Source organism: Mytilus edulis, chromosome 9 (genome assembly GCF_963676685.1).
Source record: "Mytilus edulis chromosome 9, xbMytEdul2.2, whole genome shotgun sequence".
Taxonomy (NCBI): Eukaryota; Metazoa; Mollusca; class Bivalvia; order Mytilida; family Mytilidae; genus Mytilus; species Mytilus edulis.
This window is the reverse complement of record NC_092352.1, coordinates 49566969-49592573: the sequence shown is the minus strand read 5'-3', so window position 1 is coordinate 49592573 and position 25605 is coordinate 49566969. Positions and strand designations below refer to the sequence as shown.

Here is a 25605-nt window from a genome sequence, read left to right as displayed (position 1 = left end):
ATCTATTTTTTTGTGTATTGTGTGTTCATATGTATTTTTGGTTCGTACTTTCTATCAATTACTCAAATGTCTGCTTCAATGATATTGAAATTTTATCACATTGTATTTAAATCAAAGCGATAAAGGCATATAGCCAGTACCATTTTATTCACTTACAAATCATCAGGACCAATTGTGTTTGACCAATTTGTACAACTTTTGTAATAACAAATTATTACGTGTGTTACGTTAGGCGTTAACATGAAATGACAAATAACGGGGTCCTTGATTTATTGCTGTTCTGATGCAAGGTGAACAAAACCATGGCCTCCAGCACAAATTCAGAACCCAGCGGAATTGAGACTTTCACTTGTCCAAATGCACGTTGGAAATTGGTTTCTGTTCTCTAACTTAAGTCTGCGTCAATCAAATGTTATAACACTTGTTATACATAATGATCAATACAACCAAACACAGATCGATTTCAAATTCACCGTTTTCGAATTCTAATTTTAAACGTGAAACAAACGAAACATTCATAAAGAAACAATCTATAATCCTCACTTTAATTGGAAAATTTGGTAGAAAGGATGTATGCTGTTTTGTTGACTCTAGCTAGAAGTCATATTCTGGTCTTTTTACATGTATATGAACTCAAATGGCCAATCTAATCGTACCCATCTGAAATAATTTATGAATGCAACTGTTGATCTTTATATGTCAATTTCAAAGTTACATAAAACTTTAAAACTGAGACATTCAAATTTCAAAGATGACATTACCTCCTTTAACATCTATCCTCGTGTCGTGTTGACTTGACTATCTATATGACATGTGTACAGTAATGGTGCCATATAAATTCCCAATGCGCCTTATTGGAACAACTATTTCCTTTTTTGATCGAAGTCGTATCTATGATAGCTATTTACTAGAAATAAGCACATCCTTCGGACAATAATCAGAACAAGTGGGAGGAACGAATAAAGTCATTTAGTCCCCATTTTCTGTTCTCGATTTTATCTTTCAATTCAAAACAGGTACTCCAATAATAGTCATAATATTTCAAAATTCTTATCGATTTCGAAATGAAAGGGATCATTTAAGATTTTTTTTTTCAAAAGCCAAGTTAATTTCTGAATTTATTGAATATGATTTGAAGGTGGCTACTCTTTTGTTTTCAATTGAGCATACATGACTGTCAATTTCAAAGCGTTGTATAAACTGAAATCATTTCTTTAGAATACTCGAATGTTGTTTAAACAAGAATAAATAAGAGTATCCTTTATACGTTAGTATATTAATGCAGACTTTTGCCTCGGTTTTAGTTTGTTACCCCGATTTTGTTTTTTGTCCATGGATTTATGAGTTTTGAACAGCGGTATACTACTGTTGCCTTTATTTGCTACATTTGAATACCGTTGAAAAGAAAGTGATATGTTGCACAAGGTAACATTTGAGGAACCTATCTGGTATTGATTTAATCGTTTAAAACTATCTGTATGGCTTCCACGATTATCGCTTTCGACCAAACTTGATATTTAGGTTTTCAGTTTCATTTTCGGGTCGAAAGTTTGGAACGATATATATCATTTTTGCATGGCCACCTTTTGTCCCATAGATCCTCGAGATTGGTCATCATAATATATAATCTATACGGTTCACAAACTAAAGTAAGTATACCTACGACATGATTTATTGTTGTTTGCTTAACGTATAGTGGCAACTATGTCATGCATGTTAAGGATGTACACCTCTGAGGAGCCAAAAATTTCTAGAATAAAACTTTTTTCTAAACCTGATTTTTGGGTTTATATGACTGTAAAAAAATAATTGGTGAAGAAAAAATCATGTGGTAGTGCGCTTCTTTTTTTGCTACAGCCCTCTGAAAGTACCAAATTTGGATAAATGTTTCCATTTTTCATCAATTTTTACCCATTTTTGGGCTATTATTGTGAAAAAAATCACAGTTCCACAATTAAACTTTTGATCATACTCTCAATAAAGATGAAGGGGACCAATCTGAATAAATTCAACTAATAAAAACTATAGGTAGGTGTTAATATAAGAAAGTTTTATCATATTTTGATTCTTTTTGGTGTCAAATTTACCATGTTGTCAATTTTGGAAATTTGTGATTTTTCTCTGTTTAAAGAATAACATGCATATTTTTTCAACTTCCTTGTTATAAGTGATTGAAAACAATACATATCTAGGAAATTTGAAAAGAAAAAGTTATAATGGATGTTTATGTTTCTGGTAAAATCATTTTTTGTACCCCTCACCCATTTTTCTCAAAAATTTTCTCAAAAAGACTGACTTGATTAGTAATAAAATTTGAACATTTCATTACTCACAAACTGCTTATTGCAAATACACAATTCTTTCACAGAGTAAAGTTTGATTATAATAATTATCAAATTCATTGGTATTTTTCGCTTATATCACATGTTTTGGAAATAATTCCAGAACGAGATTTCAATGAGACTGAACGAGACTGAAATGTCAGAAGAATACATCCTTAAGGTCAAGACCAAATCAGTAATAACTAGAATAGGTAGGACCTATGATAGGCGTCGTCTTGGATGTCTGGGAAAATCAGAGTATATTGAATAGGGATATAAATTAGCCACAGAATGTGGTTTTGAAATCGTCACGGTACATGTATTTTCTTTTTTTCAAATCTTTCAATGACTAGCGTTTTATTTATATGAGGTACTTCGTATTCCGGTTTTTTATAATTTTCAATGGGACGAATCAAATCAGATTTGTAAAAGAGTGATAAAGCGTATGTTTTGGAACAATTTATTACACAACTGATGAATACATATAAAGACATAATTGTATAATATAATTCTAACATATGCAAATTAGCTAAGTGAATCATTAAAGTTTAAGTCTAAAAATAAACGTTTTACAATATATTATTTAGTAAATGTTTCATTGTGTGTTTATACATGTACTTAGGAATCGATTTGAATACTTCATTTTGACAAGAAAGCTTTTCCCGCTTTTAATGTCTAAACACATTTTATTTTTTTCAATTCTTTAAAAATACATGTATAGTAAATAAAGAGTTTTAAAATGAAGTGTTGAATTTAAAAAACAAATCGATATTGTAGCTAATTTTAATGATTCAAAAAAGCTGTCTAATAAACTTGTTTTTTTTAAAATCCTTTAATCAATTAATATAAACTGACACATTTGGTCACTGCTAACATAGACATGAATAGTACATAATTATGTATTATTAATAAGAAGTAAATAAAACAGACACATTGTGTCTGTTGCTTAATGAAAAAAAACACACAAATATTAATAAAACGTCAACAAATTATCTGGGTTAATTACATTTTTTTATTCTTATATCACCAGGTAAATCAGAACACTTTTCATACTTATTTCAAATATCGCTTTAACAGAATTTAGTTCGTTCAAATTTTTGCGACTTGTGTCTACAACGGGTCCCTCGTTTTCTACTCTCAGACAGTAAAGCAGCTTTATTCGTAAATTGTAACCCACTTCTTCATCATTTAAGCACAACTGTGATAAGCGAATAGCATTTAAATCTATTGAAAACATACCTTTTACTTTTAACTATACATTGTATACCGTTGTTCTCCGTTTAATCAAATATTAATATTGTCATGACGTTTTCCAGCAGTATATGTATAGATTCGGGAATTTATAGTTTGACATAATGTATTGACATCAGTTTGAAACTTATTTTTGGCTCTTTATGTATGAGTGTCTATAGTTCCATTACATATGTCCCATATCAGCCTTCTTCTAAATTTGCAGAAGTATTACTTAATAGTAGTTAATATTATAACCTGCAACTACGGGTCACGAATTTGCTATGTGATCATTGGTTTTATGGTGTAATTATAACATTTATTGTATCACTTTATCAAATAAAGGTATGAAAAAAACAACATTTTGCTACTGTACAAATAAAAAAAACCAGCAACATTGTATATCACATAAGGTACCCCTACAATATAAATGTTATAAAAAAAAATATCACAAAAAGCAAAATCTTCAAAACGATCTAGATTAACATTCATCGTAGTAGAGACATCATGGATACAAGGATAGGTACCACGTACATGTATGACAAAGATGCAAACTTGACAACACCACTGCCTGAAAAAAGTATTAAAACAAAACATTTATTAGAACTAACTGTACAATATTTTTTCTCACTCATTTAAAATTACTTAAATAAAGTATCTGATAAATCGGACGTCATATTATTGGCTTGTTGCTTGTTTCATTGGCTAAACAAATAATGTGAATAAAGTCTGAAATTTCGTCCTTAAAAACTTAAAAAAGAATAATACACGATTGAAAAGACAATACGGTAAAGTCAGACTTAAACAATGTGTATAAGTGGGGTTTTTTTTGTAGCGGAAATACACGTTAAATACACACAACGTCTTACAACTCCGGTACTCGTTATTGTGTTTTTTGCCATTTTTACCAAAGTAAAAAAATCATTTCGTAAACATATTTTGTAAAAAAAATATGACATCTAGAAATTAGAGCATAATCAGGTACTAAATAAGATTCGAAAATATCAGGCTTCAAGTTGGAATATGGTACGACAGAACATAATTTCGTCTAATCATGTCGTCGTTTGATGTGTTTGAGCTTTTGATTTTGCCATTTGATAAGGGACTTTCCTTTTTGAATTTTCCACGTAGTTCCGTATTTTTGTGATTTTAATTTCTTACTTTCTATATAAGAATCATCCTTGACGCTCGATTGAAACAATCGTTAAGTGTTTGTTACTATAAAATTGTGACTGTATTCACGTCATTGTCTTCGTGTATTTTAGCGATGAAAATTTTTTTTTTAGAGTCTTGTTCTTGAAACATTTATTTGGCTTTCTTGCTGTTCTGATAAATTATAGATAAAATAAATATCAAAATAAAATTCTGAATGTAACGAATATATTGACCAGTTTAGATCTAATGCTGTCAATTACAATTGAACTCAAACTTACACATGGTAGGATTGGTGGTGGGTGATGCAGTATAACCTGCTTCACAAATACAGTTGGTGTCACAAGTAGCATGTTCTACACATTGATTTGCACTACAAGAGTTACCTGGAGTAATTCCTGTAATTAGAAATGAACAAAAAAATATTGAGTATATGTCAATGTGACAGTAATCAAACACAAAGAAATAAAATAAGTTGATCAGACTAGATTGCTGCCTATAAAGTACGTCAAGCTGTCAAATGAACACTTGAGTCTACATTTGTGAACAATACAAGTTAGCAGTGATTATATATATCAAAGATATGTGACATACTCTACGAATTCTTGAAATAAAAACTAAAACAATCGAGGAGGAACAAATAACCAATATCGATGAAAAGATCAAGATATCAAGCAGACATATCAGCTTTGGTAGTATATTGAATCTCAAATTGACTGGGATATATGAGGTTTGTGCAAACACACACTCAAAGTGTGTGCTATTTACTTTTAAGATATCGTTAATGTATCCTTATAAAATGATCATATATAGTATCACAAGCAAACTTTTAATATAAGAATATTTTTAAATTTAACAATCAAGATCAGTTGAGTTTTCAAATACATGTATTTCGAAGTGTAAACATTTTTTTAATGTATTCTGCACACAGTTAAGTCTTCGTTACCGTTTGATAAAAGTGATTTATTTATAGCGCACAGGTAAATAATGCGTCGATGCTTTAGTTTTTTATATATTACTAATTTGTTTTTAAGCCTCGTTCTCAGTTTTTTTATTTTGTTTTGGTCGAACTTTTTTTTTATACAGTTTGGCATGCGGTATGAAAAACAAAATGACCTCGGTAAATTCAGTTCAGCGATCGTTTATTTTTTTGAACATGTAGTTTAAAATCATGTGAAAATATCATGTTGTAGATTTATTGCCTCCGAAGCGCTTTGTCGGGAATGCTGATACCAAATAAATTGGAGCTCGAAATATAAATGTTATGATATTCAATGAGGTGTTCATGTTCCCTTTTACAACATATCAGTAAAAAAAAAGTGCAATCACAATTACAGACATTAACCGAGTTTGTAGTGCCTAAAACATAAATTATGCAAATATCTATAAGAACGCAGTTTAACTTCTGCAGACTAAGATTACACAGTATTACCATATAAAAGTATAAATTATAACGTTCGACCAAAACAAAATAAAAAAACTGAGAACGAGGCTTAAAAACAAATTAGCAATACAGAGCTATATATATATGACATAAGAATCCAATAATCATTTTAACTATTCGGTGTTCAAAGATTATTTCGGTTAAACAGTACATGTATGCACCTCTTGGTAGAGTAAAACCGAGAAGTATTGATAAATCTTTTAAAATTGACACACAATTAATCACATGTTATTGCAAAATGTTGTCTATATATTTAGTCTTACTAGCTGTACAACCACTTCCATTGTCATAGTAGGCGGCTGAACACTGACATTTATAATTAGAGGTGCCACTTTCTAGAAGACATTCCTGATTTGCTTCGCCACATTGCTTTGTGTCAGTGACTGTATTACTACAAGCCTGATTATAAGTTTTAACTGTAATTGGTAAATATATCTTTTAAAATTATGAGTCTGTGCAATTGTATTTAAAATTATGCAATTATAATAAAGTAATCAAATAATTACAAATAAACACATATTTTGGGAAAATAAATCAAAAGTACACACAAGCATTAGCACATAAACTCATGGAACAACTGATTTTCTGTTTACTAGTCTATTTATCAAAATATCTTGTGCATAAATATTGATTACTAATAGGTTTCATCATCATTAAATCAGTGATCAATATACATTCAAATCACACAAAATTAATGTTAATGAGAAACGTCATACATTACACAAAGAAAGGAAAATCATTAAGGGCTTCATTTGACTCCAAAATCTGCATCATAAATCATTTATTGAAGATCAAACTGATCGTTTGTTATCCCAGTTCTGTTAACCTCAATGTAAGATTTCATTTTATTCAAAAGAGGTAAAATCAAACAAAAATGTATATTGTTTTGGGGTACTCTCACTTTGACGAATATCAAACATCTTTATCAGTATCAAAGTTGTATAGTGAGTCATAACTGGTAAATACCTGTTGTCATTCTGTAAAGCGAAAATCATTATCGCCAAAGAATAGATTAAAGATTGTTAAGCATTACGATCGAATCGTGAAAGCAATTTAATACAATTAAGCTGCAAAATCTGAAAAAAGCCGTTGTATTATAATCGGTCGATAAGAACTAGTTGTCGTCCACAGGTTCAATTCCCTATATAGCATTATAAGTGTGCACTTAGGTCAATAAAAAGCAGTACTTTTTATGACAACACTTAATGTGACACATATCCCTATGTTGATTCCTTAAAGAGTACAGTAAGTTTTTCCTTTATTAGGTTAATTTTTTTAGAGAATAATTTTGTTGATCAGAAATTCGATCGTGAAAGATGAAAAAACTAAACCACGAAATAATACTTCTTATGTTGTATGTATTGTTTTCTATATCTGATCTAAACCATTTTATTCTTATCTACCTAGGTTTGTTGAAGGCTGCCTAACAGAAGACACTTATCGCGATAAAGCTGAAGATATTAGGTTACCATAAACTATCTTTTTCGTTTACGCTTAGCACGCAACACTAGCTATATACGAACACCCTCAAACTCTTAGTAAAAGCATATGCCTGGATGTAGCGATCCTGCGGTTTTGTGAAACGTTTTCAGTACGGGTGTAAATAAATACAAATGATGCTGTATAGTATGGTGCGATAACTTTAAAAGAATATTCCAATTCCTTTCATTTTTGAACACACAGTTTGGTTTGATAAAGCCGCACTTTTTCGTTCTTGCTGCTTCTATAATTTCCACCAAACAAATATTAGACATTATAGTAATAGTGGGATGACTCATTACATTAATATTTCTATATAAATCGCTTTTTAACCAATTTTAATACAAATCTTTATTAAACAATCATGATATTTTTCAACTTGATTTTGAAAAAAAATGTGTTCTAGTTGTTCCGGAATGGTGATTGATCACCGTTTACATTTGTTTGGCCACTCAGGTTTTATTTAGATATCAGTTGATTTTGGCAAAACTTGTATGTATTGTTATTTCCCAATGCTCTTCAGATCGTACTTTTTTAGCCTAATTACCTTTTTTGTTATTCGAGCGTCACTGATTCGTATTTTGTAGACGAAACGCGCGTCTATATTGCTTATGCTTAATGCTTAATGCTTATATATTGTCGTACAGACAAATCTTGAATACCAAAGTATTCGTTCAATTTGTTATGTTTTTTTTTAATGAATGGTGAATTTCAATTATATTCTGTTCAATTCAGGGTTTGTACGCAGGAATCTTTGAACCTTATTTTTTCTACTTTATGGTGACAGGCAAAAAGTGAGAAAATAATGAAAGATTTTTTTTTTTTTTTGCATTTTGTATAGAAATAGACAACTTTTAGTAACTTTATTATTTTCAGGAACGTTCATACCCTTCATAATGAAAGTAAAAATCTTAACTTCCTGGACATTTGAAGATCTATGTTTTCAAAGAATCCTAAAAGAGTAACCAATCCTAAAAGTATTGATTTTAAATAATGTTTTCAAACAAAGTCGTATTGTTTGAAAACCACTGTTACAAAACCTCGTTCAAAGAAATACAAACTTACAGCTATCATTTTGGATATTGCAAGACACAGACTTAACAACCCAGTTCGCATTGGGAAAGATGAAAAGATATTTCGTAAACTTTCATTTGCAAACAAAAATTTGATTGCGTCAACTTCCTTTATCATAAAATAGTTTAGTCGGAAATACCTCCTTATTTCAAGGATCAGTCTGTACCAATTATTTCTTATACCTATACCAAACCAATTGTAACTAAAATTTTCAATTACAAACACGTTTTTATAGGATCTCAATATTGACGACTTCAATTCTAAACCTCTTGATTGCACTTGTGCACCTATTTACATATTATCCGGATTTCCACGTTATTAACGGTAACCTTAACATTGTCAATACAAACAGCGGTATATTGCTGGATCGTCCAAGTGCTCCACGAAACCGCTTTCTAAATTATTAACATTTATTTGATCAACGATCATATCCAAGCTTCAAAGTTATTGTGAAGCTGTTTATTCTAGAGGTGGCGTATATCAGATGTGGATACTAAAAAAATCAAAAGATCTTTAAGAGTACATACAACCTAAGACTTTCATCTTGCTGTAATATTAAAACATTTGGCTTTCTACAATTTTCAAAAGTATTCCTCAATCCAAACTAACAGACACATTGAAAGAGTTGGTATTGCATTGTTTCATAAAAAAAGAATAACCAACATAGATACAAGTGTCTTGTCTTAGGGGGAATAAATCCTACTTTGTAAAGGATCACAATGATTCAAACAAAAAAAATCTCAGAAACTGACATTATCACTGTAGGCATTCCAATAGAAACCAATTTTGCCCCTCCTTTTTCCGACTTGATTCCTTACTATGATGAGGCTGACTTCATACAGGAATTTCTAAGGATCAAAAATAAGAAGTCAGCAGTATCCTTTAACTTTACTTTCCGCTATATAGACGATATTCTCTCACTAAATAATTCACATGGTGACTATGTTGAACGCTTCTACCCCATCGAATTTGAGATAAAGGATACAACAGATACAGTTATGTCCGCCTCATATCTTGACCTACATCTAGAAATTGACAATGATGGTCGGTTAAAAACAAAACTTTACGACAAACGAGATGATTTCGGCTTCCCAATTGTGAACTGTCAGTTTCTATGTAGCAACATTCAAGCAGCGTCTGCATGCGGAGTAAATATCTCCCAATTGAAACGATATTCCGGCACTTGAATTTACTATCATGATTTCCTTGATAGAGGGTTGCTGCTCACAAGGAAGCTATCAAACCAAAAGTTCCAAATGGGGAAATCATCACTTCATAATTTTTACAGACGCCATCACGAGTTGGTTGACCGTTATGAAATAACCGTTTCACAGATGGTATTGAATATGGTTCTTACGTCGTAACTATAAAACCCCTTCCCTTTTCAGGAATATTATGTAACCTACCGAATTATACTGATTATCAGATTTGTAATAACATGAGCAACACGACGGGTGCAACATGGGGAGCAGGATCTGCTAACCCTTCCGGAGCACCTGATATCACCGCCATTTTGGTTGGGTTCGTGTTGCTCTGTCTTTAGTTTGTTATGTTGTTTCTGTTGTATTACTATTTGTCTGTGTGTCTTCTTCATTTTTAGCCATTGCGTTTTTAGTATAATTTCGATTTATGAGTTTGTCTGTTCCTCTTATATCTTTTGTCCCTTTTTTTAAGCCCTAACTGTATATAAATCATTGGCATTTGCCAAACTACTATATGTTTGTTAATAAATAAAAAACTGACGGAAAACTGACTTTGATATTAATGACATCAGAAATTATATTCAATATCATAAATGTATAACTCCCGATGAAATAAAATGACACTCATAGGAACGCGACAAAATACTATTCATGCAATATGACATTACAATCCCATTAGCATTTTCAACTAGTTGGTGGTTACAGATTATTTCAATTGAATGGTTTTAAAAAGTTATAATTAGTAACAAATCAAAAACCTATATTGCTAGTCTTACTGGTTTGGCAGTCGGTTCCATCTGAATAATGGGTGGCTTTACACAGACATTTACCCCCTCCACCATCTGCTGTACATACAGTTTCAGCTTTAGAACATTGTTCTACGGCAGTATCCGTGGTGTCGCAAGTTCCAGCCAAGTTAGTAACAACTATAATTTATGAATCAATAGTATTAAAACATATAGGCATATATAGCTGTATCTTTAACTAAGAATTGTGATAGAGTAACTAAATTATTCAAACATGTTTTTTTTTGTTTAGGGAAAAAAATCAAAAGAACACAAACAGTGAACAATAAACTCATGGATGTTCTATTCCTTGTCTGTCATATACAGTAAGTTGTTTTTAGAATTATAAGGTTATATCAAACGAGCATAAACAATCTGCATATTGGTAGTTAAAATATTTATCTTTGATGGGATCATCATTCAACATATCTCATGTATTAATTTCGTTTGTTATGTTTCATTTACATCAGGTTTGCGTCAATGATTAATCCTTGATATAATCGTATTTTTTCTTGAAAAGAGTTATGATAAAATTTTTGATTTTATTTTTTGGTTTCTGTCTTTTTTCTTCCAATGCTATGGGAGTTTTTATTCCCCTGTGGTATCACTAGCTTACTATTCAGCACTTCTGTGGTGACATGAATTATCATTGATATGGTCATAATTATAAATTAACTGTTTACAAAACCTAATTTTTTTACTACTTAGGTTTTTATATCTTCATGCTTTTCACCTTCGTTCTTCATTTTATTTTACTTGTTTTTTTTTCGATCGTCACTGATGAGTCTTTTGGAGACGGAATGCGCATCTGACGCATCTGACGCAAATACAAAATTGTAATCCTTTTATCTATGATGTGGTTTTTTTTTAAGTTAAACTACATTTGTGTTGGTATAATATATAAACAGTTTTTATTTAGTAATGACTGATAAATTTATTTTGACTGAAATTTGCAAAGAAATTTCTTTAAAACTGTTTTTGTCATTTGTAAAATATTCGTGGATTTTTTTTGCAGCTGAGTATAAACTCATTCATTCTTATCGACCAACTGTTTTGAAATGATAGAAATGTTCTGCAATTTCTTATCCAAATGCACACACATTTATTTATAGTGCGTGTATATGTTAGCCTTATAATCAGTTTGTGGAACAGAAAAGTATATTGATCCCATATATAGATACAAGTGACAATAAAGGGTGTTGAAAAAAATTCACCAATACACACGTTTTTAATTAGCGTAGATATTGTTTACGCAATATCTAAACTAAATCAAAAAGTGTGTATTCTTGAATTACTTTCGACAAAAACTGTAATTAATGAGGTATAAAAGGGTAGGACACATGAAATATAATGAAAACAAGCCACAACAGAACACAAGCAAATCATTTATGAACAGTAGAAAATTGTGCAATTTGAGTCAGCCAATGAACCTTGTACAATCTTACTTCAATCAGGGTCACAAATTTTTAGACGATTAGGCAAGCACAATTTGCGCTGATATGATTTAAATAATTTAATGTCTATGGAATTAAAAAATGATAATTATTCTAAATCAGTCGAGGAATCATAAACATCAAAAGAAACATTAGTGAAATTTCTAATTTTGTATTTGTAAAATGTAAAATTGACATATCAGTTGGGGTATTTTTCTAACAAAGTTATACGTAAATTTAGAAATTTCATAATTACTTTATAACCATGAATCAAAAGAAGATGTTTAACATACGTCAATGAAACAGTTTTCACCCCCCCTACCCCCCACCCCCCAAAAAAGTAAGAGGTGAAAGATGGCAAGTAATCAGTTTCAGAATCTCACGTAAGATCATTACAATTTGAAGCAATATTAGTCAATGGGTCTTACTTTGGGAAAATAGGAAAAGAGAGGCATCATATACAAACTACGGTAAATGTAATATCGTACAAATAAGAGCAACAATATTAATGAATATTAATTTAATCGAATTTAAAAAAGAAACAAAAAATTAGATATAACGGGGGTCCATTGTCCATTACAAAGACACTACTGGAAAAAAAGATATCATTGATAAGGTGGCTATGTATGTTTGGGTATCAACTATGTCAAAGACTGGCACTTTTAGCTGTTTTGACGATTCAATTTTCTTTAAGCTTAAATTAAATTTGATATACAGCAATTCACGATAATCACTAAATAACAGATACCTGTCTTGCAATAAGTCAGACATATTGTTGAGGGTTAAACACTATAAAATTATAAATGAGTGTGGAATTGCATGACGAATGATGCACACACAGAAGTAGGTACACACTCTTTTGACGCTCTCGTCTTCACCTTACTAGTATTCGTAGGTGGTATTTCCCTATTTTCTTATCGTTTGTTGTACTGGAAAAAACTATGCATACTTCAGTATACGTCCCTCTATCAATTGCCTGCATAACGTAGGGCCAGACCCAGTATTGGTCTTGTTGTTACTAGTTAAACCTTTTTAAATATTTGGGTTGTCTCCTTTTATTGGTATCATTAATTCAATGTTATTAAAACAAGACTAGATTATTAAAAAAGATATAAAAAAATAAAAATATTTTGATGATACAACACGCCATTCAAAATACTTACTTAGAGCACATGCGGAGGCATCAGATTTTCGGTAATACGTGGCATCACATCCACATACTGTGCTGCCGCTGCTCGGGCATGCAGTGTTATCGCCTGCACATACTTTACCACCTGAACAATCTACACCGAAAGCAATTTCTAAAAACAAATACTGTAAATTATGAGGTTATTGCTTGCATTAACTATTGAATATTTACAACTAATATTTTAAGAGACATTCCAAAAAAATGTGTATGCGATCGATTAATTTACGAATTTTTAAATGCGCATTCTCAAATTTGTGATCCAATGTCAACCAATTAGTTGAATGTTACAGAAAAAATGTTTGATAGCTATAAAATTACTATTGTATATCAAATAAATGAATTCGTGCATTCGTATATTTAGTTAATCGTGTAGGTTAATGATGATTTTAATAATTTATAGTCGCATGAACTCTTAAATGAAGAATAAAATTGAGAATGGAAATTGGGAATATGTCGAAGAGACAACAACCCGACCAGACAACAGCCGATGGCCACCAATGGGTCTTCAATGCAGCGAAAAACTCCCGCACCCGTAGATGTCCTTCAGCGGGCCCCTAAACAGATATGTTACTAGTTCAGTGAAAGTGGACGTCATACTATACTCCGAATTATACACAAGAAACTAAAATTAAAAATCATACAAGACTGACAAAGGCCAGAGGCTTCTGACTTGGGACAGACGCATAAATGCGGCTGGATTAAACATATTTTGTGAGATCTCAACCTTCCCCCTATACCTCTAGCTAATGTGGAAAAAACAAGTGCACAACAATACGCATAGTAAAACTCAAATAAAGAGAAGTCCGAGTCCAATGTCAGAATAGGTAACAAAAGAAACTAAACAAAATGACAATAATACATAAATTAACAAAGGACTACTAGCAGTTACTGACATGCCAATTCCAGACCTCAATTAAACTGATTGAAAGATTATGTCTCCATCGTATGAATACCATGCACAATCCCTCCCGTTATGTGTTAAGTATTATACCATCATAAAGTACGGGTGCTTCGAGAGGCAAATATATTCAGCTGTGATATTAGTTCAAAGTTTATTTAGCAGAAAATTCATGGGGCATTATAGAGCGTAATATTTAGATGGTGTATCTCACATGATGGAGTCGTCTCCTATATTAGCAGGTAAAATTAAAACGTCTAGTACTATCAATATTGTGTTTAAAAGGGGGGTTGTTAACATATATGTGCCTATACATTTAATTTTAAAATGTATAACTAATATAATATAAAAACTAACTTGTTTGTATAATATTTCAAATTGTTTATTTCATGATATTCGGAACAAATCCATGATCTGTGCATATTTGACATGGTATCAGTGTTTATGTTAATAGCAAGATTGTTGTTTTAAAATTATTAGCAACATAAAGATGCAAGTAGTTATAAGAACATGGCAGATGGTAATTCATGGAAAAACTATGCATAATGTTTTAACGATTTTGTTTGTAACCATTTATATAAATAAAAAAATGCACTACCATATTGCTATTGACTAGGGTCATGCGAGATGTCTTAGCTAGCATGATCATGATGGTATTGTAAGATGATTCTTAAAATTACAACAACAAAAAGTTCATGATTGTATATTGATGAGTTTTTTCACCATTCTGACTGTTTTTTTAATGCATTCTTTAATGAAATTATAGAAGATGAAAGTTTCGCAAAAAGGAAAGGTAAACTGGATATTCATTTCCAAATGTCACATAATTTAAAACAAAAACATACATTAAGTGTTTGTACAGAATTACTGAACTAGACCTCCAGTATATTTTGTGTTTCCTAGGTAATAAATAAATTTTAAAAAGAGAACAAGAAACACATCGTTATTGATGTTTTAATTTATAGTAGTGTAAATATTTTTTTTATATGAACCTTTAAATCGGCGGAAAAAAGTTTTGCACAATTCAAATGGATCAACATTGTTTAAGCTAGAAACTTTAACATGCACCATAATCTTTCTGGTGAATAAGGAACTTAGTTACTTGTTAGTCTAAGTGACAAACACATACTTTTATATTTTTAAAAAATATGAAGAATCGAAAATACGTATATTGTAAAAAAGCTCGTAACATTGAAATATAAATGATTCAAATTTCCTCAAGTCAAGTAAAATGAAACTCTATTTCACCGCATGATATAAAAAAATAACTGAAACAGTGTTATTATTGGACATTCAAAAGCAGGTGCCTCGATTACGTTACGTGACTTAACATCGAGTTTTTCATTATGACGTTTACCGCCATAAGCCTGACAGTGTCATGGCGGGTCACATGTACGCACCTCTTGGTAGAGCAAAAACTAACAGCATTGAATAGTCAATTGAATTGCCATAAGTATTTAGCTACAAAACAAAAAACTATATTTCTAGTCTTACTGGTTTGGCTTTGTTTTTGTTGTATTACTATTTGTATGTTTGTCTTCTTCATTTTTAGCCATTGCGTGTTTAGTAAAATTTCGATTTATGAGTTTGTCTGTTCCTCTTGTATCTTTCGCCCCTTTTTTAAACCCTAACTGTATATAAATCATTTGCTTACTGGCTGCACAACCGGTTCCATCACCATAGTAGTCGGCTGTACACTGACATTTATAATTTGTAGTGCCACTTTCGAGACTGCATTCCTGATTAGTTATCGCACATTGAGTTGTGTCAGCGACTGTATTACTACAAGCTGATCCATAGGTGATTCCTGTAAATTATAATTATCATCTTTGTTAACTAATGGGTCTGTACAATTGTATCTATAGTTACACAAATTTAATAAAGTATTTGAATAATCCAAACTAATTCGTTGGTAAAATAAATCACACATTAAAAGTGGCAATAAACTCATGAACAACTAATTGTCTGTACAATTGTGTGTAATTGCAAGGCTATCTCACAGAAATATCTGACCGTTTGCAAATACAACAGTTTCTTTCATTAGTTTATTGATCAAAATCTCTCATGCACGAACAATGATTATTATCAGTTTCATCATAAATAGATCTGTGATCAATTTATATCAAAGTCACACAAAACTATTGTTAATGACAAGCTGTCAGACATTACACTAAGAAAGGGATCAATTTGATTCTAAAATCTAATAAAATTATAACACAAATGGATGGAGCATTTATTCGGCATCATAAATCAATTATTGGAGCTTAAACTGATATTATGTTATTTTAGTTGTGGGAAACCTGAATAGTAAAATTTTATTTACTCAAAAGAGAAAAATGCAAGCACAACATTAATGTATATTGTTTTGAGGTATGTCGAACATCTGTATCGGTATCATACATCTAAGTTGTATAGAAGGTCATAACTGGTAAATCACTGCTATCATTCTATACAGAAAATCATTCATCGTCAAATGATATGTAAATATTGTCAAGCATTATGATCGGATCATGAAAGCAATTTAAGACAATCCAGTTTCAAATCTGAAAATATCCGTTGTATTATGATATGGCGAAAAATGTAAAAAAATAGATATCTTTCAAAAAGGTTCAACTCACTTACATGACTAAATATCATAAATAGTGTGGTCAATAAAAAGCAGTAATTTTTAAAACAACACCAAAGGCGACACATATCCCTATGTGGATCCCATAAAAAAACACGTTTTGAATTAACAATGGTCATATTCAAATAAATCATGATATACAAGACTTGATATTTAGCTTGTCAGATATAAAGGTATAAAAGAAGAACTTTTTCCTTTAAAAGGTTAATATTTTTTAGAAAATGATTTTGTTGATCGTTGATAAAATTTGATCGTGAAAGATCAGAAAAAACGTACTTATGATCGTGAAGGCAATGCGTGACCAGGCAATCATGCCACATCTAAAACCTTTTAAATAAACTTAACTACGAAATAATACTTCTTATGCTGTATGTATTGTGTTTTATATCCGATCGAAACTTTTTTGTCGCATCTGCCTAGGATTGGTGATGGCTGCATAATAGATGACACTTATCGCAAAGAGGTTGAAGATAATAGGTAACCATACACTATTTTCTTCGTGGTATTAATCTTTAAGAAATAAATTTGATCTGAATGGATAGTTAAGTCATTTACACTTAGCACGCAACACTAGCAGTAAAAATAACACCCTCAAACTCTAAGTCAAAAGCATATCCTCGGATGTAGCGATCCTGCGATCTGTTGAAACTTCTTCAGTTCGAGTGTAAATTAATATAAATGATGCTGTATATCGATGTGCGATACCTTAAAAATTCGTATTCTAATTTCTTTCATTTTTTTTACAAAAAGATTGGTTTAAAAAAGCTGCACTTTTTCTTTCTTGCTGCTTCTATAATTTTCACTAAACAAATATTGGACATTCAAGGTATAGTTTGATGACACATTATGTATCATTTTTTCTATATAAATCCCTTTTAGCCAAATTCTAATACAAAACTTTATTAAATATTGATACTTTTCGACTTGATTTTGACAAATTTGTTTCAGTCGTTCCGGAGTGGAAATTGTTCATCGCTTGCATGTGTTTGACCACTTAGGTTTTATTTAACAGATATCAGTTGTATTTAGATTTTTTTTTATCCCCAATGCTCTTCAAATCGTACTTTATTTGGCCTTTTAACTTTTTTTTATTCGAGCGTACACTGATGAGTCTTTTGTACACGAAACGCGCGTCGGGCGTAAAAACAAAATTTCAATCCTGGTATCTATGATGAGTTTATTTGTTTAACAAAATGCTTATATATTGTCCCACAGACAAACCTTTGATACTGAATTATTCGTTCAAGTTGTTATTCGAGAGTTATGATTTGTTTTTAATTAATGATGAATTTTAATGTATTCTGTACAATTCAGGTTTTGTTCGGGTGTTTTCACGGAAGCGCTTGAACTTTCATGGTCTATTTGGTGGGGACAGGCTAATAATGAGAAAATGATAAAAGCTTTTTGTTTTGCATTTAGTATAAAATTAGGCAAAATTTAGTTACATCATTATTTTCATTATATAATTTATGATTCATATGGTCTCAATATCACTTCACGAATTTGTTTCATCCGAAGCAATCAATTATTTTAATTAATCTTCATCATGCCCTTAATAGTGAAAGTCAAAACTATAACTGCCTAAACAAGTGAAGATCTATGTTATCAAAGAAGCCTAAAAGAGTAACCAATGCTAAAAGTATTGATATATAATAATGTTTTCAAACAGGTCAAGCCCTAACCGTATGGCAATCATTTGCATGTGCCCAACTACTAAATGTTTGTGAATAAAGAATTGTAAAGCAGACACAAAAATGACTGTCATATGACTTAAAACAGACATTATATTCATATATCACAAATTTATAACTCCCGACAAATCAATATAACACTCATAGGAACGCGAAAAAATATTATTCAGACAATATGACATTACAATCCAATTAGCATTTTTAACTAGTCGGTGTTGTGAGATTATTCCAGTTTAATGGTCTACATGTTTGACCAGCCATGATATTTGCAGGATAGTGATGGTACCAGGGTCATACAAATCACCTGGACAATTTATTTTGTCTGCAAAAATCAAAATTATTGTAATTTTTGTTACTTTCGATTCTATTAAAAAAAAGTAATTGTCTTTCAATTTTACACTGTATGTTCATATATATCAAAGGTACCAGGATTATAATTTAGTACGTCTAAATACGTCTAGTACGTATAATTTTTTGTCATATTGGTTTTTTTTTATTGAGGAGGGGGGATTCTTATCTTTTTCTTATATGTTTGCCATAGCAAAAATGTACCAAAATCTCCAATCTAAGTCATAATGATTTAAATATTTTTATTTTTATTTAGAAAAGTGAATACCAAAATATATATTAAACCATTAATGAGCTGCGTGTTATTTAATATGCTTTCTAATGATCATCTGTTATCTTTTTGTGAATAATATTAGGGCATGAATGTGAAAAGGATGTACGAAAACTTTCAACAACACATATATATATTTATGTAGTTCGAAGACCGGCATAGATAAAAAAAAAAAGCATAAGAATAAACATGAGATGAATCTTGATATGCTCATAATAAGTAGATACATCTTATCAAACTTGATGTACATGTACCTGTATGTGTCCATACATATGATCATATTTCTCCCTCCATACAATGTGAAACAATGAGATTTACTTCAAACACTTGGTGTTCGTGCTGCAATCGTTATTGGAAATACATTATGAAAAACAAATAACTTTGTACTTTAAAGACAAATACCTCTATTGTTTATGCGCATATACCAGCGCAACAGTACTATGCCGTCAGTGGTTTATGACGTCGCGGTTTCCGCGAATTGGAAACGTCTATGAGAGTTATTCCTCTTTAAACCGACGGAGAGAGTGACAATCGTTTTGATATCATAGGTTGAATTTCCGAGAAAACAATGAAATTGTTTTTATATATAATAGACGTGTTCCTAAATTGGATATATGAATTAATAATGTATATTTGCGTGAATTGAATGTATATGAAACAAACAACAAAACCGCAAATAATAAAAATATGAATAAAAAGAGTCAACTATACAATACAGCAACCTAACAAAAAAACACACACAAAACGACTATCAAGAAACGAAACCGAATCTATAGATACTCGACAATAAGATGGGCCAATCAAATTATAATATAATACTTACCTACACTGCCTACATGTAACAATATGTTATGTATAACTTTTGCGCCGATTTTTAAAATTTTCATTCTTTCATTTTCACCGATTTCACTTTTTCATTTGCGCCGATTTTACTTTTTCATTTGCGCCGATTTTATAAATGCTCCTAATTGCATTTACAGTTTACCATAGGTGAGTAAATACTAGCCATACATATCGGAAGGTCAGTGCAAATAATAGTGAGAAACGTACACTTATTTTTTCTACACACCTCAATTTTCAATGTCTTTGCAATGATACATCTCCAATATTTATAGATGAAACTTTTAAGTGCTGTCTGAAATACTTTTATGATATCAGTTATTTACTTTACACGGATGTAAAATTTGAAACTACGTACCTCTAATTTACGTCCTCTTCCAAGCAAAAGTGTTATGAAGTATTATGAAATAATTTGCGATTTCTGCCTTCTAAAACATCTTTCCTTTGTGGCCGAGGTTTATGCAGGCTCAGAACTGATGGAGAAAAATCCAGTCTGTTGGGCTGAGCACAGAGTATACAGACATTTTTTTTTATGAATAAGGCAATTAGATTTCTCTTTTGAATTGTTTTACATTTTCATTTAGGGGCCTTTTATAGCTGACTATGCGGTATGTGCTTTGTTAATTGTTGAAGGCCGTACTGTTATCTGTATATAATTGTTAATTTCTGTGTCATTTTTGTCACTTGTGGAGAGTTGTCACATCATTTGGCAATCATAGCACACTTTTTTTTTAATGAGTGACATTGGTAAATGGCTATCCGAATTAGCTGACAATTAATAACATTTGTACAACTGCTAACGGAAAAGGTTTATGATGATACATGAAAAATAGCCTTCAACTATAATTTACCTGCAAAAAAAATCGGCGCAATTGAAAAGAAAAATCGACGCAAATGAAAGAAAAAATCGACGCAAATGAAATGAAAATCGTCGATGTATGGACTAATCTGTTCGTTCGAGTCAATCTCTATAGTAGGATTTTAATTGTATTTATATTCAACAAATCATTAAGAAAATACGAAAATCAATAGCAATAGATACATAACGTAAACATATTTATGGATATTTCAAATTGTACTGACGTGTTTCTCATATGTACGGCGCTTACATTTTTACACGCATATAATAAAAGATTTCGATATAAACGTCATCAAAACAGTAATCCAACGTACGCGCGTATTACATTGCATATTTTTTTAATTGACCATTATGTTCCGGTGTGTTCAGTTGGAACGCCTGTGAAATGTTATATATTTGAATACTATGTGCGCAATTTTTGTATAAAAACACATCATTATGTCTGAGTTTAAAAGTTGTCGAAAAGAAAAAATTAACCAGATGCACCGCAGGGCACAGCTTTATACGACCGCAGATGTTGAACTCTGAACGGTTGGGGCAAGTATGGACACAACATTCAAGCTGGATTCAGCTCTAAATTTGGATATTGATTAAATAGTTGACACAGCATAGGTTTCTGACACAGAATGAATGTGGTCTAATGAACTTCAAATGTTTTTTTTTTTTGCCTTTGAGCAATTCACTATGCTGTTGGATATTAATCCTCTCAAAAAAATGTTGAAAGAAATTTTCTTTTTATTTATGAATCTGAAATGAAAAAAAATGACCCCCCCCCCCCCCCATTTTTTTTCCACATCCCGCTTTCCCTTATTCCCAAACTGATCTCAATTCAAATTTCTAATGGAGTTTGCAACAATAACTTCTCATTTAAATACATATTAAAATGAAAAAAAGTGCTTGTTATCACTGAATGGTAAAGATTGTTTTAATTTATCAGTTGGTAGTAAAAGTGAATATACATTGTATATTGTATAAAACAATGATTTAAGTTAATTCAACTATTATTCTGGACAAAGAGAGATAACTCCAATTGAAAATTTCTTGATATTGCACAATATTGTGCAATTAGATATTTCTTGCTATTGTGCAATACTGTGCAATTGAAAATATTTGCTATTGCACAATACTGTGCAATTGAAGATTTCTTGCTATTGCGCAATACTGTGCAATTGAAAATTTCTTGCTATTGCACAATACTGTGCAATTGAAAATGTCTTACTATTGCTGAATACTGTGCAATTGAAAATTTCTTGCTATTGCACAATACTTAATATAATAATTTTGGATCCTGATTTGGACCAACTTGAAAACTTGGCCCATAATCAAAAATCTAAGTACATGTATAGATTCAGCATATCAAAGAAGCCCAATAATTCAATTTTTGTTAAAATCAAACTTTAATTCTGGACCCTTTGGACTTTAATGTAGACCAATTTGAAAACGGGACCAAAAATTAAGAATCTACATACAGTAAGATTTAGCATATCAAAGAACCACAATTATTCAATTTTTGATGAAAACAAACAAAGTTTAATTTTGGACCCTTTGGGCCCCTTATTCCTAAACTGTAGGGACTAAAACTCCCAAAAACAATCCCAACCTTCCTTTTATAGTCATTAACCTTATGTTTAAATTTTATAGATTTCTATTTACTTTTACTAAAGTTATGGTGCCAAAACAAAGAAAAATGCTTATTTGGGCTCCCTTTTTGGCCCTTATTTCCTAAACTGTTCAGACCTCAACTCCCACAATCAATCCCAACCTTCCTTTTGTGGTCATAAACCTTGTGTTTAAATTTCATTGATTTCTATTTACTTATACTAAAGTTATTGTGCGAAAACCAAGAATAGTGCTTATTTGGGCCCTTTTTGGCCCCTAATATCTAAACTGTTGAAACCAAAACTCCCAAAATCTATCCAAACCTTTCTTTTGTGGTCATAAACCTTGGGTCAAAATTTCATAGATTTCTATTTACTTTAACTAAAGTTATAATGCGAAAACCAAGAAAATGCTTATTTGGGCCCTTTTTGTGGCCCGTAATTCCTAAAATGTTGGGACCAAAAACTTCCAAAATCAATCCCAACCTTCCTTTTGTGATCATAAACCTTGTGTTAAAATTTCATAGATTTCTATTCACTTTTACTAAAGTTAGAGTGCGAAAACTAAAAGTATTCGGACGACGACGACGACGACGCAGACGACGACGCCAACGTGATACCAATATACGACCAACATTTTTTTTTATTTTTGCGGTCGTATAAAAAGGAATGCATATGAACAAAAAAAATTAACAAGAGTTGAGTTGAAATAAGAGGTCGGACTATATGTTCCATTCATAATCACCTAATGACAGCTGAATGGGTATACTTCATTTTTATATAAATAAGGCTGTTAGTTTTCTTATTCAAATTGTTTTACATTGTCATTTCAGAGCCTTTTATAGCTGACTATGCGGTATGGGCATTGTTCATTGTTTAAGGCCGTACTGTGACATAAACCGAAATTTAAATGCATGATATCGAAAACAAAATTTTGTCTAGTCTTTCAGATATACTTTGACTGACCTTATAAAATTCACAAAAAAAAACATACATGCTGAACTTGAGATATTCAACAAACTCATAACAAACTTTGAAGAATTGTATTCAAAAAATGTATTTGTATATTGCCTGGCATATTTTTAAGCAAACGCTGGCAAAATTTCAGAGTAACAAAAAAAAATATAACGTTTTTCTATTTGATTCCGCTAACATGATGAAAAAGAGTAGGTAGGTAGGCAATATCATTTTTTAGCTGGTTACTACAAGGGAAATAGTTTGACTTTAACAGTGCTTGTTTCAAAATGTCATAAAAGTGATAGGGTAGTCACTAAGAAAAAGAGTAGGCAGGGTAAGCGGAAACACATGTACCATTTTTATTGGCCTAAGCATATTAACTAGAGCTCATATTACAAGTGATTTAGCATACTTTGATATAAATCGTAAGACATTTTCTATTTCCTTTCACTGCCTTTATAATATTGTCAATAATCACATTTGTGTTACTTCAATATTGCTGCTCATTTAATCATTATATAGAATAATGCCTTCGCTATTTTAAGACGAATTTCTGTTCAACACATTAACACTTTATTAACGTGAATATAAATGTTCATAGCAGCATTCGTATGTTCATTGTACAACGCATTGTTTTACAACCCCTGCAATTATATTACGTGCCTGTGATGCTGACTGAAAACTAAGAACTATCATGTGTAGAATAGATTAATGTGCATTTACTGTAGTTGAAGACAAACTAACAACAAAACAGCAAATAATGGGTACTGATCTGTTCCTAATTTGTAAAAATATCGCCTAAACAGGCATAACGTCTATCGACGTTGTTTTTAGAATTGGCGCAATGTATTCCCACCAAATTAAATTGTTAACCCCTTATTTTAGAAATATTTCTTTTTCCTCTACGGTGACCCCACCTTTTTATTTTCTTATTTTGTGCAGCTATAAACTATGCATATTCTATTGAATACTCATCGATATATTGTTGGTCAATTTTTATTAAACTTAATTTTTTTTATAGATATTTCACAATAAAAAAGGCGGGAAAACTATAATAGCAACTTGTCGTTATTTTTTACCGCTCAGAAAATGGTAATATTGAAAAAAATGTTTGAACTAACAGCTAGGTTAACAGAACAGTCAAGTTTTATGGGATACGGACTTTACAAAAAATATTACACTGCTATTGACTACAAGTCCCGATTTCCAAATTCCACGAACAAGATGGCATTTAAATCGAAAACGAGGTCGGTGACCCCATTTTTGTATTTGCTTATTTTGAAGCTTTTACCTAGCCTAAAGTAGAAATAAAATATAAAGAAGATATTATTGGTAGATCATAATAGAAGAATTTGTTTTTAAAATGACTATAATGATTTTTTCAATTTTTACTTCTTGCCCCCACGGTAAATAAATTTAAAGGCCAAACAAAGCAAAAATATCTAAATGATGAATTATGCTGATTTTGAATGATTCTACACTGTATTTAACGTAGTTATTTTTAACATAAAACAAATTACTTGTTTGTCATGTCATAAATATGATTCAAATGCCCTCAAGTCAAGAAAACATGAAACTCTATCTCATCTTACCGTATGATATAAAAAATGAAAAAGCGTAATATTTGGACATTCAATAGCAGGTGGTTCGATTACATAACATGACTTTCTCTGACCTTTTTTCATTCTGACGTTTACCGTAATTAGCCTGGATATGTTATGTCGATTCAAATATACGCAACTCTTGTTAAATCAAAACCTAAAAGCATTGATTAGTCAATTAAATTGCCACAAGTAATTTGTAACAAAACAAAAACCTATATGTCTAATCTTACTGGTTTGGCAAGCAGATCCATCTGAAAAATGGGTGGCGGCTGCACACAGACATTTACCCCCTCCACCATCTGCTCTACATTCCGTGTTGGCGAAAGTACATTGCTCTGCTTCCGTTTCCGCGACGATGCAAGATCCAGCCAAGGTAGTTACAACTATAAATTGTAAATATTATTAAACATAAAAGTCTATACAGCTGTGTCTATAATTAGGAATTGTGATACAGTACCTAAATTATTGAAACACTTATGTTTCTTAAAAAAGAACAAAAAGAAACAAACAGTGATCGTCGGTCAGGGTCAAAATCTTTTAGACAATTATGCAAGCACAACCGACACTGATATCAAAACAACCACGGATAACTATTCTAATACAC

At 31.2% G+C, this 25605-nt stretch overlaps 1 protein-coding gene across 1 annotated transcript; it reads right to left on the bottom strand.

Annotated features, from left to right (window-relative positions):
• Window positions 1-2767: 2767 nt before the first annotated feature.
• On the bottom strand, window positions 2768-11349 carry LOC139490007 (protein draper-like). The gene is made up of 5 exons (XM_071276860.1): window positions 11304-11349; window positions 10679-10828; window positions 6411-6563; window positions 4985-5101; window positions 2768-4122 (listed from the first exon to the last, which is right to left on the bottom strand). The coding sequence occupies exons 1-5, from the start codon at window positions 11347-11349 to the stop codon at window positions 4040-4042; spliced, it is 549 nt and encodes a 182-aa protein (XP_071132961.1). The 3' UTR covers window positions 2768-4039.
• Window positions 11350-25605: the final 14256 nt, after the last annotated feature.